Source organism: Diadema antillarum, unplaced genomic scaffold (genome assembly GCF_040938485.1).
Source record: "Diadema antillarum isolate AM-2024a unplaced genomic scaffold, OU_Dant_1.0 seq00000682_RagTag, whole genome shotgun sequence".
Lineage (NCBI taxonomy): Eukaryota > Metazoa > Echinodermata > Echinoidea > Diadematoida > Diadematidae > Diadema > Diadema antillarum.
In genome coordinates this window covers 1,042,658-1,064,364 of record NW_027271587.1, presented here as the reverse complement: position 1 = coordinate 1,064,364, position 21,707 = coordinate 1,042,658, and the positions used below count along the sequence as shown (strand labels likewise).

Here is a 21,707-nt window from a genome sequence, read left to right as displayed (position 1 = left end):
TTATGCAGAGCGAAAAAAAACCCATAAGACTTGTAAGAAATAAATTGTAGGAGCTGCTATATCTCCCCCCCCCCAACTCAGTATGACAGCCAATCCTATAAGTACAGACGTCGTGCATCTTGTTTTAGCCGAAAGTATGGTGTGAAATCCATGTATATATATAAAAACTTTGCAATTTGACTTTAAATGGGACTTGATGTTTGTCAAAATATGTTTCGTCGCAACCTTCTTTCCTTTAACTGCATCTTAATTGTTTTCACGTTTCTTTGCAGAAGATGGTAAAGACATTGGGATGTACGAAAAAGATCGACTGGTCAACCACACTCGACGATAGTGTGACACAAACCACGCCCACCAATCACAGAAATCGCTCTTACGTTAATGATCATAAAATGTTAGTCACTGCAAATGGTGCTAAGTATATTGTCAGTGATACGTAGGCCACATCAAATTCGACGATGATAAAGTCGTCGACGAAATGACTAGTTTTAAGACAGTAAAACCTACATAGTCTATTGATGTTATGTATTTTATGGACTCTACCGGTAGCATAGCTCAACTTCACAGTGAACGTTTTCCGATCCCTCGAAACTAGGACTATTCTGGGTAACTCTGATAGGCCGTAGAAGCTGAGAAAATCAATAGTAACAGGAAGGTAGAATAAAGACTCCAATTTTCTGTAATCCCACGCTTCAAGATAGATCACATTGAATGGAGTAAAATGTCAAGCTTTGCAAAAATAAAGATGAAAGACATGAATGCCACCATCGTCATCAAAATCTGACATGGCACCCAGATTGATAGACCGTCATGTCCACAAATCATTAATAATCGCACAAACACACAACCATTTTAGAGAGGCAAGAATTAGAGAGTTAATATTATGCTCACGAAGCCGAGGATATTGTAATGTATTATCGGATTCAACTGTCTCACTGCCTGACGATTTTCATCATCTCGACTGTTGATGGCCACTACTCTCTAAATCAACGGCTTGACATATTGTTCAGCTTATGACAGTTCGGTATAAAGGACATCAACAAAATTAACAATAATTTCTGTTCATTAAGATTTGTCTCTTCAGTCAGCTGATCTATTATGCTTAAAAACGCCAAAAGAGCACTTTCCGTTTTATTGCTGTCTATTATAGTGGAACCCGTATTCAAAGCACCGTTCGCGGCAGTGGTTCGCGACTTTTGCAGAAGTATACCTTTCCTGGAATATGAATTATTTATTAAAATGTTTCCGGTATGAAATTAGTACCATGGTCCTGTACAGTATGCTACGATACTTGTGGTACATGAATTGTGTAAAAAGATAGAGCTTTCGCCAGAAGCTCCCTCCTTTGTACATGCTGACAAGATGTAGTCATAAAAAGAGGGAGCCCGTGTATCCGTTCAACTCATGTATAACTTGTCACCCAGAGACCTAACCCTCCCTATCACAAGATGGCGTCTGTCTATCCCACGGGCGAGTTGGCGCGTTCAAGAAAGGTACAGTGTAGCAAATGAAACTCACCAGAAAACGAAGAATATAGAACTAGTATGACTCGTATAACATGCAGGAGAAAAGACAGAGATAGAGAAAGAAAGAAAGATCGAAAGAGAGAGAGAGAGTGTGTGTGTGTGTGTGTGTTTGTGTGTGAGTGCATGTGTGTGTGCATGTGTGTATGTGTGTGTGTGTGTGTGTATGCGTGTGTGTGTGTGTGAGGGAGAGGGAGGGAGAGGAAGAGAGAAAACACGATATACTCGTAGGCGCCAGTAGAGCAAGAGAGCGATGATGTGTGGTATGGGTAATAGCATTTCTGTTTTATATGAATAACATAATGATAATTGTTTACAATACTTAATTTCTCTGCTGTACCTATGTGATACAGTTGAATACAATCAACAATATTAAACAAACTGTGAACAAAGTGAAATACACATGAATACAGTGAAGAAGATGTAAAGAAAACGATAAAAATAAAGCAATATGGCGGGGGAAACAAACAATTTTAAGCAGAACACGCGCTTTACTGTGCGTATGCAAACATCAAATACAGTCAGCTTGAACTCCCAGAAAAAAATCGTTAAACATCCATAAAATCCCCAGACTACCAAAATCTAAAGGGGATGGCTAGTATCTGATCAGTGGGAATCAGTGTGAATGCTGGGGGTGATTGTTCTAATCCTTGTGGGATTCATTTAAGAGTACATATTATACAATATCTATTTTGTGTGAAAATTATTTGCTTCAGAATGGTCTCATATTCAAGTAATGTGCAATTCAATGTTTCCAGGTTAGCATGCCTGTACAGTGTCGGGGCGATTGTTAACGGCCCGTTAACGATAGTCCCGACACTGTACAGGTATGCTAACCTGGAAACATTGAACTGCACATTACTTGGATATGAGACCATAATTCTAAAGCAAATAATTTTCACACAACAATAGATATATAACGTACTCTTAAATGAATCCCACAAGGATTAGAACAATCACCCCCAGCATTCCCACTGATTCCCACTGATCAGTTACTAGCCATCCCCTTTAACTATGTTCTTTGTGTCATTATGAACTTTTCCTGCAAGTCTCATCCAAATCCGTTCACATTTTTTTTTTTTTAGTTATTTTGCACACAGACAGACAAACCAACACAAACAAACGCAGGCAGAAACAATATCCTCGGTTTAAGAGTTTGTGGTAATATTGTAAAAACCTTCTTAGGACCTAGTTATTGAATTCTATATATCAATAAGAGATAAAAGAAAATATGACTTTGATGAATGGTATATACCTCAGGTGGTTTGATGTATCTAAGACAGAGGATGAAAACCTATTTGATAAGATTGTTTCTGAGTTGGTGTGAAAAAAAAAGTTTACTAAGTATGCTTATACAATGTTAAGAAGTTCTCAGGAACACTCTTGTGAGTAAAAAAGTAGAGAAATAGAATGAAATATTGGAAGTAGACAACAAGATGTTAACTTAGTCCTCTGTTCATTAAAAAAAAATCAGTTGTTCAATTGAGACTAAACTTCGTTCTTTTTATTTTTATATTTTTCATGAGACAATATGTTTGAGTGTCTTTTTACACAAAATTAAGAAAAAAGACAATCCTAACTGCTCATTATGCCGCCAAAGCCCAGAAACAACTCTCCATTTATTTTGTCGATGCCCAAGGGTTTTACCCCTATGGCAAATGTTATCTAATTTTATTGATGAAAAGACAAAAAATGCTTAGGGGACGTGTGCTGTACGCGTACAGCGCCCTCTTTTGATATGAAACAGCAATGTTTCTCATCAAGAACTCTATGCACCTGTCCGTCTATCGAAGTTTCTGTCCGCCGCAAGGTGGCTGGTATAGTTGTTTGGCTTCTTCTCATCACTGCATTTCTCGCAGACTTGTGGTACAGACGCCTCTCTCGGTCGATCAGGTAAATGCCGTAAGTAGAGTACACTAGCCACACGGACAATATAGTTTCGAAACTATCGTGCATACAGCTATCAGAAAGTAGGAAAGTAATCCCACTACTTTGTCTCCTTGCTGGAATATGTGCTGAAGTCAATAACGTGTGGAATAAACGCTGTCACGCATTCAGGACAAGTATTTCAGCTTGTTGCTAACCAAGCGATACCAAGGTTACCACTCGTCGGGGATCGACGGCCCAGTGTTGTCCCGCTCCGTAGCTCGCGTGCAGGGGTGCTCTTCAGCTTCAGCGGTCGCATCGTTCATTTATCCGATTCACATCAGTTTGTAAATATCCTGTTATTCGATCGTAATTAGGCAGCACATGTGACAGTACTTATATTTGTAGCTGTTTGAAGGCAGGAAGCATTTGAGCCTCGCAGACTTTTCTTTGACTGCACAAATTTCGGATTATTAGTTCAGCTTCGATTTGCGGCAGAGCTGTGTGTCGGGAGATTTCTACGGCTAGCTAGGAGCCAGGAGTCGGGTTTTTAGACTAGGAGAAAACCCGAGCAGAGGACAAGCTACTATCTGTTTGGAAGAAAGTTTAGAACTTTAAAGAAGGTGAAGTTGCGTGATGGCGGACGGAGGAAACGTCCCGTTGGACATCAAAGTGACGATTGGAAGAAGGAAAAAGAAAAAGGTAATTATAGATAGCCTCATTTAGAGAATTGCAGATGTGTGATCTCAGTGTTGGAGCTGCAAGAGGGATTACAGTATCAAGTTATTAGTATTTTTCAGATTATAATTATCATTAGTAGTAGTAGTATTAAGAACCTATTTGGGAAAGAGTTCCTTATGTCATCACCTCCCCCCCCCCCCCACTAGTTTGTGCAAAATGGATAGATTGCTATTTTTTTTTATAATATACTAATAATGGACTAAATAAAGGTTGTGCCATTAATGGGAAGACTTCCCATAATCTTTATTTAGTTTATTATTAGTAAGGGGGAATAGTGGTTTGTTTATTTTATGCAAGTTTGTGTGTGTGTGTGTGTGTGTGGGGGGGGGGGACATAAGGAACCCTTTCCCCTATTTGCAACTCATTTTTTAAATCAGCAGTTCTCACTTCTCTTCTTTCCTTGTTTCCTTGATACCAGTACTTAGTTTCCATGGTGACATTTATTGTGTGGACAGAACATAACATCCTAGATTCTCAGTGAGAAGTCCCCTCTGTTATTTGAGTATGCTGACGAAGCCACCCACACCCAGGTTCTAGTCTACTGATAACATTCATTGCTAGTTGAAAAGAATTTTTCAGATGGCATATACGCAACTTCCTCCTTTTTGCACTTGAGCAAACAAAATGTCTGTTGTACTTGTTTGCCTTTGTCTGGGTTGTCAATCTTTAATAATGTGTGGTGCATATTTGGTTAATGGCAAATCCATTGTTGTCTGTGGAGATGTTGACATTAGTGCCAATGCAGACTAAAGCACAAGAAAAAAAAAAGATTTTCTCCTTGCTCTTTTCTCATAATTAATCAGTTTTATTCACAAAATTACAATAGCTCTCAACTAGAACATGTCATTAATAATAGTAATGACCTTCAATACCTAGGGTTTCATCAAATATGTTTTCTTTATAAGCTTCCAAGTACTGACTTGAAAAAAAAACAAACACTTAATGTTGTCTGATATAATGTACATGGCTTCAAGAACAACAAAATGATGAATTTTTTTTTCTTTTTTATTTCGGTAATTGAAATGTCTTCATACAAACCGATGAAAGTTAGAGACAGTAATCATGGCTCAGAATGTAAAGTAGGTGATTCTTGTGAAAATAAGTAAACTGAGATTCATGCACATGGGTCATGTTTTTAGAACTCCTTCAAAGTCTTGTGTTCATAATGTATTATGTGAAAAAAGAGCATAAAAACCCACATGCTAATTTTGCACAGTTTGTCAGAGTGTATAGACCTAAAGTTTAAATGAATTGATGAAAACAATCTTATGTCACACCAATCAGAAAGATTCTTGTGTCATCTTTGCCCAGCATTATGATGAATTATTCATATCCTGTCCACTGAACTTTTTCAATGCAGGGATATACTTCTGTGTCTGTAGTAGTGTCAAAGGTCAAAAGATGAACTTGGAAAATTCCCTTTTCACAGTAGTGCATCATCGATCATGCCCCTTCAGGGAAACGTCCATTACAGTGTAGAACCTTACTTCTTGATGACCTTAGGGTCAAGTTCACATTGATTCATGCTTTCAATGATTGAGGTCATAGAGTGGAGGCCCTCTAGGTTCCCTGGGAATGGTCGAGAGAAACCACTTAGTGGCTAGATAGTTGTTCACCTGTTTTCTGATTGATTTATGGACAATAAGCACACAGTAACTGGTTGCATCAAGGGGTATTTGAGTACTGTAAAAATGGATATTTTCACGCGACTAATTTTTCGTGATTAGCTGGGTGAGAAGAGTTTCGCGTGTTTTTAATTCTGCGGAATAAAGACATCAACTACTGGAACATATGGCATGCAAAAAATATTCGTGTGCTTTTATCTTCGCTCTACTTTCTGATTGCATGAAATGCGCGAAAATGTCAACACCGCGAAAATTTCCACTTTTACAGTATTTTATAGTTGAGAGTTTTGTGAACTTGTGTTATGTCTCTAATACCCTGCTTAAACTTTAGAACAAAAAAGGGGTTCTGAAGCCTCCTATTCGTAAAGCAGCGTCAAGAAGCCTTTCAGCTCAGCATAAACAGAGATAATTCAGAAAAGGAGATTTGGCAGGTCAGGTTCGAAAATCACCTACAGGGAATGGTTTCAGAGCCTCATGTAGAAGCAACGAAGAGATTCGGCTGCAGTATAAATGCTGAGGAGTTCGAGAAACTGCTTTTTTTACCAACCCGGAAATTATGACTGAAGGTCATTGCCAGCTAGAATAAACAAACCATCATGACCAATCGCCACTGATAAACGCCACATATAGGCCTACATGCACACTTCATACTCAGTCATGTTTGTGGTTATATAACAAATTCAAAAGCCTGCATCAGAGGGGAACCCGGTTACTATTGGAATGGAGCCAATCAGGCCTGCTTGGGCGAAACCAGCCCAAGCATTATAAACAGACAAGAGACCGCTTTTTCAAGCGAGCTTTCGAACCTCTTCGAGGAAGCTCTGACACCTGCCCGCAGTATAAACGGGATATGTGACAAGACTATTAGATGGAGTGGTTGGAGTGAGGCAGGAACAATTCAGAGTAAAAAAAAAAAATGTTTAACTCATATCTCTTGAATAATAGCTCTTGTACCCCAAATTAGACATTATTCTTAAAAATCTTCCTTAAAACCAGAAATGCTTGAAGTGAATGTACTTTCAAGTTTGTTTATTGCTGATCCAGGTATGGCCCCCTTGGGGCTAGGACCAAATTGGGGGCCAGTTTTCACATTTTGATCTTCTTTTTGAAAATGTGTGGTCATAATTCTATAATCTTGGCAGGTGTCATGTCCAGTGTGATAGAATGGGCACCATCCCCGCCCCCCCCCCCCCTGACTCCCAAAGCCCCCATAAGTTTGCTATTTTCTTCTTCAGTAACAGTCTGCAAGAATGCATAGACTAGAAGGTGAACTTGCAATGTGCATTTGACTTCTGGGTCTCTTGCATTGACATATTTTTGCATAGCTTTGCTGCCTTTGTTTGATATTGATGTTAAGCTATTGTTAATTTATTTCAAAAGCGTATACACATGTGGGTCAATTTTCCTTAAAGAATAGTTATGGAGATAGTGAATTTCAAGGGAGTCAATATATTCCTTCTGAGCAGTCATTCACAGTAAGTTCATTGTGTAATTTTTGTTAGTCACAGATATACATTGTATATACAGGGTGTCCCAAAAAAGTGTAATGGTGGATTTTCAGTACCTTGCGTTCTAAAAGTGATATATTTTTTGACATTATTAGAAAGAGCATCTTCCACAGAAGATAATGATACCAAAATCATTAAATTTGGTTCAGTACTTTTTATTCTACGCCAATTTCTATAAATGCAGTCCTTTTCAAATTTCGCTGGATTTTTGCGTCGTATGAGATAATAATTTGGGTGCGACACGCGTTCCATACACAGAAATAAATGTGGTTCCATACGGCGAAGTGTGTAAGCTCGTTAATCCATATCAACAAAAGATGCAGCCTTCACATTGGGCGCAGGGCAGGAAAACAGTGTGTCTGTGTGTGTGAGTGCGCGCCCAATGTAACAGCTGTACTGAGTATCTTTTGTTGACATGAATCAACGAGCTTACACACAATTTACGGTATGGAACGCGTGTCATGCCCTAGTTATTATCTCATACGTCGCAAAAACCCAGCGAAATTTGAAAATGACTGCATTTACAGAAATTGGCGTAGAATAAAAAGTATTGAACCAAATTTAATGATTTTGATATCATTATCTTCTGCGGAAGATGCTCTTTTTAATGATGTAAAAAAAGTATATCATTTTTAGAACGCAATGTACTGAATATCCACTGTGCCACTTTTTTTGGGACACCCGGTATATATATAATATATATATAGTCATTTACCTTGGGCGCACAGAGACCGCTACCGACGGTTTCACATCCTTCCGCTGGACGATCTTCAGGCGGACTTGGCTCCTAAGGCTGACTGCGCCGCGTGGTGGGTCAGTTTCACGCTCAGGTGGCTTCTTGGCTGGGATATATATATATATGACATTCTGTCATAAGAATTCATTATATGTGTTTAAAGGGGACTTACAAGCTAAGGAAGACTTTTGTTTAAATCTGCTTTTGCTGAAAAAACACATATCAATGGAAAATTTTTGGCATGGCTATGATTTGTGTGAAGAGAAAACAAGTGAATAATTGATGTCAGAACTAACTTATCAGGTTTATAGATTCTGTGCATCTTTTTGTGCATTTTTATGATAGGCATACATGTATTGCTGCTTCTAAATTACTGGGTATCAATACTATCAGAAGAGCCTTTGTGTCAGGATGGTATTGCTGCTGGATGCAGAGGTTAGTGGCTGTGTCTATTGCAACCGCTCTCATATTTAGCACTTTCACACCAATAACAGCTCTAGGCAAAATGCAGTGAAAATATGTTCAAGGCCTCTTTCACTTGTTTGTCCTTCCTCAAACAGCATGATATCTGTAAACATTTTATGACAGGTGAATCGATTTGGCAGACCATGTGAATGATAGATTTTTTTTTTTTTGGGATCAAAGATCAAGTACAGTGTGTGGTAACCGCTCACTTTTGGCCTGATGATGAACAAAGTTTAAAGTTAGAATTGTGAATTAAGGTTTAACATATATACCACGGCATTCATTTTTGTAAAATACTGATTGTGTGCCTTGTTAATTTGGTTCTAGGTATTAGAAATCTAAAACAAAGCAGACAAAAACAAAAAGTAGTGCTCACAAAAAGGTTATTTGGATGGTATGTACAACTATATTTCTTTTGTGGAGTCAGGAATTTTTGAGATGAAAAAAAATGTTGTGGAATGTGTCTTTTGAAGTGTTGTATCTGTTTTTAGAAATAGCAAAAACAAAGTCCTTGCCTGGCAGCATCCTTTAATTCTTCATTTCATTTTTAAAATGAAATAATTGATTCACAAATGAGGACCAGCACACAATCCCATGCTCCAATCTTGCCTATGATTTAGGAATTTAGCCAATGGTGCATGCAAATGCACGTGTTGTTCAAAACATTCTAACAGGTTTTGACTGTCAGAAATGTATCACTTTTCACATAATGTACAATGTATGCTAATATTGTGATTTAAGACTGCAACCCCAAATTCATGATGTGACAATGCTGAGGAAATAATGCAAAAGTGTAAATTAAGTCTCTAGAATATAACATGAGTTCATATTCAAGGTCATGAGATAATAGACTATGGCAACTCCCCATTACGAGCTCCAAACTTGACCCCCTATTTGGAATTTTGCTAGCCATATCATGCAAATATGTCATAATTAAATTGCTACCCCCATATTCACCACAATCAAACAAGTTAAAAGGCAACAGAAATGCATGTATCCCATATTACATCCATATGAGTATTGTGATGTAGTTGAAACAGAAATGGTTTCCAAGTTCACAATCAGCAGGTTCGCAATTCCACTTTGCACATGAGCAGAAAAAGGTCATTTGTGAAAAAAGGCATGTTGGTTTTTAAGTAACACTGAGATAAGCACCTGTGATGTTTACAATGATTATTCAGGTAATCCTAATATAAATGGTGCTTGCCTGCACATCCTCCTGATAACAACTGTATTTGGCAATAATAAATAGATAGTACGGGGTTCTCGTTAATGCATTTGATGTATACAATAATGAAATGGATACTTCATTTTGGTCACCTGGTCTATGAAAGTTCATTCTTTGTTTTATCAGCAAGGTGGAAGCCACCTCCCAGTTTGATCATTAATTCCAAAAATTGTTACGTCTGGCAGGCTTAAGCACTTTGTCGCTTTGAAAACCAGTGAATTGCCTTCAACCAACTGACAATGACTTGGGATAATGTGCACATGAGCTAATTATGAACTAGCTTATTTGACTTAACAGAGAAAGTTGATGTCAGAGATCATTTTTAGTCCTGAGATTTGATCACATTGAGTACATAAAACAAAATTATGTTAATTTCACATTCTGAGTTTCCAAAATGATTCAATCATATCTATATTCTCTTGCTTGCTACGGAATTGAGAGAGCCAGTCTACAATTCTGACCTAAGTGTGCACATTTTATAGTGTTACATTGTATGAGAAGGCTGATGGAGGTGTATTTCATTTTATACTTCATTTTGTGCATGTTGCACATCCTTTTCCAATTTCCTCAGCAAATTAATGTGGTCATCATGTCTGAATTTGTTGTTTTTGGTTTAGTGCAGAATAATCAATGTCTTTCTTCATTTTTTATCTGTATCAGTGGTATAAACAGTGATAGTATAATTGATATCTTTTATCATCATTTCAACTGTAATTTGGACACCCTCTCCACTTAGCAAGGTGATTACATAGTCTAACTTTGGTTTAAATGAAACAAAAATGATGTGACTGCACTGCCTACTGAGAGCTTCAAGGCAAGACAAAACTCATATTGCATTTTGCACTAATGTTTAGCAATTATGCATGTCTTGATACTGCATCGACTACCAACTAAAACTAGAAACTAATTCTGATAAAGTTCAATGAAGCTTGAAATGTATGCAGTGTATGAATGGCATACCAGTATTTTAGTTGATAGAAAGATAGATATTATGTAACACATTCTCAAGTAGTGTTAAAGGGCCTAAGCAATGATGCATGTTGATTTGTATTGATTCATAATACCCTGATCATCACTTATGTATGTGGCCAAAAGGATGTCCAAATAGGTGCCATATATTTTTGTATTAATTTTCTGTTATATTTCTTCAAATTACTTAATATAATGTGTTTTGTCAATCATATCAGTGATATGGAATCATGCAAGCTATGCTTTAATAGTCTAGGGGAAGATATGTTCTAGTGTCTTCTGTTAACCATACAGTTAGTAATTTAGTATTGATTGAAAAATGATTTCTTAGACAGAATCTTGGTGTGGAAGAGGTTTTTTGTGGGTATATCCAAGTAATCTGAAGAAAAATAGTAGAAAATTTCATCCATGAATATATTCAGCCGCATTGAAGTGGTGATCATTGTATCAGTGTATCATAAGTCAACACAAGTCGACATGCATTAATGCTTGCATTGTGTCATTAGTTTGAGAGTTTGATATCAAATACCATTGCCCCACAGAAGCTGCAGGCAGGAATAATAAAAGGGTGTTTTTAAAGAAATGATTATGACCTGCCTATTGCATCCATTATGCTTCAAGGAGTTGAGTCAGTGTGCTGCATGTGTCAGGATATATTAAAGAGAGTATTAACCTGTTAGCACTGGAGTCCCTGTTCTTTTCATGGGCACCAAAGGTGATTTTGGATTCTGAGTCTAAAATTATGCTGTGTTCTATGTGACAAGCGTCCCTACATACAGATATGTCGACTACGCTTAATAGTACATTGTATTTAGTAAAGCTTGTTGAGTTCAGCAATGTGCAAGTTGTCTCTGCCATATCAGTCATGCTGAGTTGTGATGATAACCCGTCAGGCGCAGATGTCCAGTTGTTAACACCCACAAGCATTACTTACCTGATTTTCTCCCACGAGCTCTACCTGATTTACCGGGCGCCAAATAGCATGGGCAAGGCTTGATGAATGAGACTTGGTGAAGGCTCAGTGGATTGTAAATCACAATTGGCTGAGGATGTGGAGAGGAGACTGTTAGGCTGAGAAACCTGTGCTCCTTGACACCATTCAGCAACAGCCGAGAAGACTCTCCATCTGTGCCTATCTTGTAGTGAATCAGTGTCGTGTGAAGTGGGATAGGTGTGAGAGATGTAAAACTTGTACCTTTTTACGGATACAGTCACTTCTAATCTTCTCTGAGCATTGATGGCAGCGTTCACCTTCATCATCAATTGTGATAGAAGATTATTTTTGTTCACAGCAAATTAAGAATGCTATGCATCAGAAATCACAGCCATCATACCAGAATGGCTAAAATTTGAAATCTAATAGAAATCTATGTTACATGATTTTTCTGATATTCAAGTGATCACATATTCAAATCTTTCATCTGATATGCTTAAATGTGCCCTCACCAGTCATTTCCTGCCTTGATTTAATACAAATAAAATAACATCCATAAGATGATACACTTTTCCATAGAAAAGTTTCTGTCAAATTTCTTATTAATGAAGATACTTTCTGTCCCTTGTGAATAAAACCTGCCAAATCCAATGCAGTCATAAAACTATGCTGGTGCACAGTGGCCTCGATGGAGATTTCCTGATGTACCATGTCATCATTCAAATAATGAAATTATATACCAACTACCAGCATCTAATGTACACCTGTTGATATGGAATACATGGTATTATATCATAGCATGAAATTCTAGTAGACTATGTGACCAATCCAATAGACCTTGTGACAATTCCTGCTGAATACCTGCAGTGATGTTGAGACTGAGCAAGTTAACTCAGGAGATACTATAATAACAATTGTAGTAAAATGGAAACAAGAGAAAGCAGGGCACATGTGTTGAAGAGAGCTGTTTACATGGTAAAGTCACCTGCAAGGTCCACACTATTTTCATTCATGAATGCCATTTCCTGTTGTCACTGTGTGTTTACTGTTTGAGACAGAATTGACAGAACATGGTGATAGGAAGTGGATGCCTTCTGAAAAGCACCATTTGAGCAAATGTCCTCATGACTCTTCCCTTTCATTAGTCTGATTGTGCTCAGAGCTCTACTGATTTGTTGTGTTGCTGCCTCTGCTATCACTTAGAACAGCTACCCATGAGGGGTATATTTTCTCTTCAATTCTTATTCCAATAATTATTATAAAATTGTTTGTAGAGTAGCTACCAGGCATCACTGCCTTAATGCTCAACAACTAAGATAAACAGATTTACATTTAATATAACCTAAAAATCAACAAAAAGAAAAGAGTACATTAACTACATTTAGTACCGTGATATAGAGAAAGTGTGCATTGTCTAACTCTTGGAAATTGTTAAAAATTTATGTGCATCACTTCCTGAGGTACATTTCTTCTTTTTTTCAACAGCTGTTGGAAGAGATGTGTTTTAAGCAACATCTTGCAATGATTTACAATGAGGGAGGGGGTGGATGTTTGAATTCCAGAGTGTTCATGCAGCACCTCAAAAGGATTTTCAGCCATATGAGTGTAGAGAACAGGGCAGCAACTTTGGAATTTTGTTTAGTCTCTGTTTTAAAATATTATGAAGAGGAGAAGCTTCAGCATGATTCCCTCTTTGACTTGAAGCCGGCGTCATTGGAGCGTCAGAGGAGTGTTATGGTGTGGAGTACAATAAGGGTATGGTGGAGTGGAAGAGTCACGTCATGGGGCTTATAGTCAACCAGTCTTGCAGCTTCGTTTTGCAGAGTTTGGAACTATTGGTCTACAGATCCAATCCAGGCAACATGTTTACTTCTCAGTTATGAGTCTAATGACTATTCAAAGTGGTACATGAGAGCAGAGTAAAAATAGAATGTGTCAACTTCTATTGTGAGAAGACAGTGAGAAGGTCAGTAAATATGAGGAGCTCCTTTGCTGCAGAGATTTCACATGGAAGTTTAGGGAAGAGATCATTTTTACAAGCGGGACTGTGTTGATTTGCATGAAAGCATGGAAGCTGCGTGCAGCATCCAATGACACCACTCTCAGCCATATTTCCTTATCTTCAGATTAACATGGAGTTTTGCTTTGCCTTCCATCTCTGACACGGTTGGCCTCTTTTATACTGCATAAATATCCAATTATCTATGCATTAGGGATGGCAGCCAAATGGCTCAATGGCAGTGGGCTTGGGATGCTATTGATTTTATTCTCTGTTTATGTACAGTCTAATGACATACGTATTGATTGAGACTTTACAGTGGGAGAGGGGAGGAAATGAAGGCTTGCCAACACGATGTGAATTTGAACAAACATAGGACAGGAAACCACAGCTGTAATGTATTCAGTTTACTTGAGGGTGTGTAAGGCACAAGGTGAAGAAGTTGGAGTAAGAACTTTAAGCTTGGCTATCTCAGCTCATGTATTGTAGTAACATTAGTATTTGATGGCTCTGTCATTAGAGTCTAATTGGGTGAGAGAAAGCATGTTGTAGGGCATTGAGTAAAGTTTGAGGACATTATCCTGTATTACTGAGTTCAAGTGATGATAGTGATATTTAGTTTGTAGATTATATTTGTCGGGATGTGGTAGATATTTTTTATGAAAACTGTACAGAGTATTATAAACATCAAAAGAAAGTTTTGCAGTTGGCTTTATGCACACTTCTTCTTTCTTCTCATTCATGCAGTTTAAAAGTAGCAACCATATTTCCAAGTCATATAGTGGCTTGAGCTGAAAGATGTCTTGGAAAGAGAATTTGTCATTTTTTAAAGAACTGGAGTTTACTACATCTCATGTTAAGTGGAAGGGATTGCCTTGAAAACAGAACATTCTGAAGGATTATATTGGCAATGAGAAGTGGGTTGCTCTGCTAAGCACACAGAAATTAAAGAAAGTCAGGAATCAGTGGGTTACTGAACTTTTGTTTGCAAGCTGACTTCAAGATATTCCAAGTTGTGCAAAGATATTTTGTATTCAGGACATGACTCTAAAATTTGATTGATATAAAGCTGGAAAAGGCGAGTTCCTTTTTGCTAACATCCAGTCAAAATGTACAAGTATGTCTACTTCTCTGATTTTTGATGGAAACAGGGGTAAAATCTGCAATTTAATTTCTTTCTACATTTTACGTCTAATTTGAAATTCAAATTGTGAGAAATATGTTGCAAATATATCTATATCTTTTGGAAATATGAGATCTTAAGACTCAGAACAAAGGGATGACATGTCAACAAGCAGCAATGGAATGCTTGTAAAAATAGAGCCATTACATTCATGTTTGACATGGCTTCATTACGGTGAATGCTGCTTTTTCTAGAGCCAATTGTCAATTGCAATCCCCAGAGAGCCTGTGGCTTGCTGGCATAGTGTCGGCTCCATTCTCTCTGATCCAGGCCATCAAGTCTGCTGTAAGCCACTCCAGCCAATTGGCCTGAAGGAGACTAAAACACTCCTCCATCACAGCCAGACACCGCCTGTGATTGCATCCCACATAACATCCAGGATGGGATCCAAGAGGGCCAGCTGCACTTTTCACTACTTTTAGACACATTTATCTAATTTTCTGGATAAATCAATCCATCTTAGTTTGTAAGATGTTCATACATTTAAGTCTAATATCTCTGGACGTACTAATTTCTACCTACAGTAAAATCAGATATATGCATAGTTGACGCAAATGTCTCTATTGAATTAGATCAGGCATCAATCCCGTTTAGATATTTGTAAGAAGTGTCAGTATTTTCATACCATGTCGACTGCTGGCCATGCAATGTTAGTAATGCTGTTTGTTGCTGACTCTCATGATGTCCAAAGGGGCATCTACTTGTAATAACCAGTATTTCAATAAGGAACCATAAACATTCCAACCAAATATCAAATAGTATGTTGAAAATGCTTACCGATCACTTGAAACATATCAAATGGATTAAGATATTGTATAAAATTTTATATCACTAATTTCACAAAACTCATTACGTTTCAATTTGTATGATGGTGCATGTTGGGTATGTTAATGTTGTGTGGTATTCACTTGCCACTACTGACTAGAGGTTGACTTTTTATATTTTATGGAAAATCAGCCAACATCAGATTAAAAAAAAACCCAAACAAACAAACAAAAACAAACACCCCCAAAAACTCAGTTCCTGAAATGAGAGAAGAACTTTCCCAAATCATACATTATGATAGGGTAGAATGTATCCATTTCAATCTTTTCCTGTTAATCAAGCAGTGTCACGCACATTGCCTGATCACTGTCATATAACCCCTTATTTTCTTGTCCTCTCTCCCATGCCCCAGTGATGGTTCTCTGTTTGCAATTCTCAAACATTGACTTTTCTCTGACCTGAAATGGATTTCCCTCTGAGTTTTTTCTTCTGATTTTATTTTTTCCTTTCAATATCGTGAAGTGAGCTTATTTCTGGGAACAGATATCAGAAATTGTTCCTTCTGCAAAGATGAATCCTTATAACGTTCTTTGATTGTATGACAGACTACTAGCACATTTAGCACATTAAAGGGGCTGTACAGTACTGGTTGAGATAGGGATTCATGGTTTATACATTCCTAAGTGAGATAATGAGAAGCCTCTTATGAAATATGAAAGAGCATGTAATTTTAAGAAGGATTCAACATTTATTTGATGAGAATTGGTTTTCAAATGGCTGAGATATCCAAAAAAGTAATAATGATAAAAGACTACATGCCCCAACTTTATTAGGATCTCTTTGTTTCACCTTGTTTTTGGATATCTCTGCCACTTCAACACCGATTTTCATCAAATAAACTTTTGTTACCCCTTAGAATTGCATGCTCTTTGACATCTCATAGAGTGGTTTCTGAACATCTCGCAAAATGTTAAAAGCTAAATCCTCACCTTGACCAGAACTGTACACACCCTTTAATTTCTGTGTCAGATTTCAATTTGCACATCTTATACATGTTATCTACTTGTTTGATGCTTTGTACTGCATTGTGATTAGGTATAGTGTTGTTGAAATTTATAGTGTCAATTTTTTCCAGCTAATCTGATGTTTGATAGTATTGCGTCTTGATGCCGAAATGGAAGTTGCTAACTTAGAATAGCATTGAAAGGCATGATTTATCGTATTTGTCATGCCATGCATTATTTCTTGTCATGTAAGCATTTTGGCAAAGTCCAATGTTATACATGTGAGAATCAGTCTGCTGATAGCTTTCATGTACAGAAATTGCAAGTTTCTTTTCGAAGATTGATCACATATGTTTGGTGTGTGGTTTCATATTCAAATGGGTAGAAAAACATACAAAGTAAACTTAAAACTTAGAAAGAAACATAAAAAAGGATACCCAAGATGTTCATTTGCAGGGTAATGTATAATACTAGGAAATACAGATCACAGATGATTGTAATTTGTATCAATTATAAGAAGGCCCTACTTACATATAAAGATATTAAACTATAAAATGCATGTTTCTCATTTCCTTCAGAAACTATTCTAAACTGGGTGGATTGAAATCAATGTTATTTCTCTCTGTTCCCTAGTAAGGCTGCAATACAGAGGTGACAAAAAGCTCTGATTTCTGAAGACGATACTCATTAAGGGTATAAGGTGTCTTTTTACATTATAGTGACCAGCAGCAATGCACAAAGCCATCACAGCAGTTGACTTGAGCCATATAAAAAGTATTTCCATGTTCATATCTTTTCTATATCATGAAAACCACAATTTAATTCATTTTCTACGTAGAGTTGTCAAATTGTGACCATTAGAAATATGATGCACCCTTAAAGATGGATTTTTTTTTTTCAGCAGCAGTAAGTTTATTTTGTCACAGATGCTAGCACTGCTTTCCACAAACATGATGGTACTATACCCCCAAGAGCTGCCCCCATCTGAGCTAGCACGGTGTCCCAGATCACAGCAGTCATACCTAACTTTAGGCACATCGTAGCCACAGCCTCTGGTTGTTTGCCTTTCCTTTCTCCATGATCTTGGCAGTTTGTCTTGAGTTTTGGTGAAGACAGTGAGTGGGAGGGGTTGCCGAGGTCACCATTCCATAAGCCAGAGATGCGCTCCATTGCAGGTGATATTAAAAACTACGAGAGCACATCTTTGATGATGACGTTAGCTGTTGGATGGAAGCCTTCTGTCCTGTGATCCTCCCGTCTGTCACTACTAGCCTGTAATGTGAAGGCTGAAGTAAGCCTTTGCCTGCTGGCTGCTAACACTTACAATACCTTTATTCTTCTGGTCTCATGATCACTATTAATGTCCTTACATGATAAAATGTACCTTGGGAATTTCCAAACATGATTCCAAGGCTGATAAGGTAGAAGATTTAGTTTTACTTTGCAAGCTGTATGTCATTTCCCTTCTGCAGTGTGGACAATGATGTACAGAAACAACAGATTGAAGGGTGAACAAATTGAAGAATGGCCAACACCATGAAGCAATCAGCATGGAGTAAAGGGAATCACATATGAAGAGAGCTGTAGATTACAGTAGGCATTATGCATTGGTCAAATAGTTAAAGCCTTACAATCGTGGCGAGTGGTTTGTGCGGCACGGAGACGAACGCAACATGCTGCCTCCCCCATTCTGTATCAAATGTCGTGACACCGAATGAGAATAGCGCTGGCTCTATCACAGTGCAATGGGTCAGCGAACACACACTGGAGTCTAAATCACCAGACCCAAAATGGCTGTCCGAGCCACGAGAGCTTCCGATCAGTGCCGAATGGACGCACACTCACAGTGCACATGCGCATGAAGAGAGGCCAAAAGAGCCACGCGTCCTCTGGCCTCTCTCCTCCAATCACTGCAGCTCGCGGTCACAATGTTTGTGTATGATGCGTACACACACACACACACGTGTCTCAGTGGCAGCACTGTCACACACGTTTATGGATAGCACCGAGTCTGGCATTGCGCAATTGCATGCACAAACTTCGGTCTTTCGGAAGAGTTACACAATAACGTACCATTAGGGGTGACGATCGTCCAATTTTAAAGTAGGCAGATATGAAGGTACATGGTCACAACTCTTTTAGCAAATATGATCTACATTGCATGCACTCTGCTGCCAAAATGTAATATTTGAGACTTGAAAGATAACTTGATCTATTTCCCCTCATGGTACTATTAGAAAATAAATAAACTACTTTTATTTCGATTTCTGAAATGCCACGGATTCCTGGTTACGTGGCAATCTTGAGACGGAGAGAATATTAATTATTGTGGTTACTCTTGTGCATAATGGAAGGCAGAGCCTTTGCAATGGGTGATCAATCAATCATAGGGTGATCAGAAAAATTAATTGCATTTTCAGACAGTGACAGTTACTCAGTTGTAAACAGGCTGCTTTAGGCTTACTGAGCTAGCCTCTCATTAAGGCTGAAATTCCTCCATTTTTAATCATATAAAGTTTGATAGATGCATCAGTCTTGTAAGAAAACCTTGGTGACAGTAAAACCTGCAGCAAATCACAAGATTAAGTATTGGTCTGACCATGACATGTGTAGATGCTTTCTGGACATCCAGAATCAGTTTAAGGAAGCACAGAGTTTAGACTGGACTCTTTGTGAGCTGATAATTTCTGCAGTATGAATGAGTGAATGAATGAATGAATGAATGAATGAATGAATGAATGACTAAATGAATTAATTCATTTATTATTTGATGCAGTAATAGTCATTGTGCATACTATGTGTACAAATATTCATTTATGCAGAAAAAGTGAGAATAATATGAACAATGCAGAATAGATCATGGATGCTAGTTAAGTCTGGCCAATTACAGTTCAGGCAGTTACATAGTACTTACTTTTCTTTAATAATAGTAGTGTAGCTGTACAAAAACTTGAAAGTATATAATATTAATGGGAGGAATATTGCTTCTGACTTATATAGTAATTTAACAGTTTATGTTGATACACCACTACCTATTATGAATGAAAAAAACAAACACAGGGAGTACTGATGTTGACAATCTTTTTACTTAATGTGCTTTCTCAGTCATGAAATACTATCTAAGTTGTTATTTGAAGTGTGCATATTAAAAGCAAGCTTTACAAGCACAATGTGATGGTAAATTGTTGCAGAGATGATGATGAATAGTTTGTGTTTGTAAACAAAGTGGTAAAAGATCCATTAATGTGATGGGGTGTCACTGTGTTGAGCATGTTTTTGTTGGTATTGCTGTGTTTCAAAATGAGTGCAAAAGTGTTAAGGGAAAGATAGCTCATTCTTAATGAGAAGATGTGCAGGCATGAGCTTGATGCATGGCATTAGGCAAAAACCTTGTTCTGTCTACAGTATGTAGTACAGCTGTGTTTGAGATCATCTCCTAAATAACTCATTTAGGTCCATCTCAGACCTGCCCAGCTATTATTTTTACATCATTCAATCTACAGACTTACCATGGTACTGCCATATCCATAGTCAGAATTGAACATGCAAGAAATCATCCTTTATATATGGGTACAATGTGAAAAAGAATTAAATGCTAGAGATAATCATGTCTTCTTTTCTTATCTGATTTTTATGATTTGATGGAAGGTTATCACAATGGAAGATTAGCATCAGCCCAGTTATCTGGTTAAGAAAATGTCTGGTTCTGCATCAACTCTCTCTATATCATATGTGAAAGAATACAGATTCTTTTAACAATAAGATAAATAACTAGGAAAATGCAACAAGGGAACAAGGAAGCATTCAATCTGGCTGTTTTTGAAATGTTGTGCATGACCACATGGAAATGGCAAGACGATGATTTCACCTGAATATAGTGCCCTTTTATATTTGGATTAAAAGAATCATTCATAGAGCTGACCTATACAGGGTACTGTATATGCCTGTGTAACATTAGAGAGCCAAGGAGGGGAGCTACCAGACACCAGGTGTAGGACTGCAATGCATGGCTTCTCACCCATGCTAGTCTCATGTGTGTGTACCGGGACACCAATATTTCCTCACTCTGGCGTAATTACAGCCTGTTCATTCCCTTTAGTCATCCCATATATCACAACCCTGTCAGCTCTCTGTCACCTAAGATTGCCTGTGAAGGTGTCTGATATAATATGGCAAGATATCCAGCGTGACTTGTAAAGTAGTAAACATATGGGTTTATTATTACTACTACCACTACTACTGCTGCTGCTGCTGCTCTTCCCTCAACTAGGATGACTACTACTACTACTACTCCTACTACTACTACTACTACTACTACTACTACTACTACTACTACTACTACTACCACTGCTACTACTACTATACTACTACTACTATTTCTGCAACTGCAACTTCTACTACTAACACTCCTACTTCTACTACTATCACTATTCGAGTCACTGATCTTTCCTCTATTCAAATATAGCTGCTACTACTAATATATGTTTACTTCCAATGACAGATCAATGTTAGTAATATCTATTCCAATAAAAAGGTGTATCCTAGTATTGTATGGCCAACCTTGAATGGAGCCTGTTGATACATTCTGTCAAAACAACGAGCAACTGGGAAGAGACGTTGGTGTGAGGTTGTGAATTGCTCGCCACACTGGATTTCTAGGGACTTTAGTGATGAGTGCATTGAGGCACTGATTCTATGCTTGTTAAGTCAGTCCAGTAAATTGTGCATTCTGAGAGCTGTACCCAATGTCAAGGATGTCCTCTATCCAGTTCATATGCTTTGCATTTCTCCAAAAGGAGAGGCACACATATTTGTGGCTGTAAAGCCAAAAATCACATTTGTTGTTTTGAATACAATTTGGATGAACCTAAAAGAAACCCTGTATTATACTGAGCAAAACATCTTGTCTTCAGTGTTTCATTCATTAAAAGCAAGATGTTAGAGATTAAAATTTGCCTCATTTGAACAGCTGTAAGTGAGAGTAAATCACATTTTAAACTAATCAAGCTATCAAAATTTGCTGTCAAAAACTTGTGTGAGCATAATAATTCTGCAGAAATTAATCAACCATTCTTCAATGTAGCAGGCTATCTCCATGAAGACTCTGTGTGTTTTTTTAGGAGAAATAAAGGCAGTATATTGATGCATCAATTCTAGAGGG

General features: G+C 37.7%; 1 protein-coding gene across 1 annotated transcript in view; it reads left to right on the top strand.

Annotated features, from left to right (window-relative positions):
- Positions 1-3,383: 3,383 nt before the first annotated feature.
- Positions 3,384-21,707, top strand: part of LOC139737095 (testin-like) — a 245,014-nt gene continuing 226,690 nt past the window's right edge. Inside the window, exon 1 of the mRNA XM_071647771.1 lies at positions 3,384-4,091. Within this exon, the coding sequence (XP_071503872.1) occupies positions 4,026-4,091 (66 nt within the window). The 5' untranslated portion in view covers positions 3,384-4,025. The remainder of the gene's footprint in view (positions 4,092-21,707) is intronic.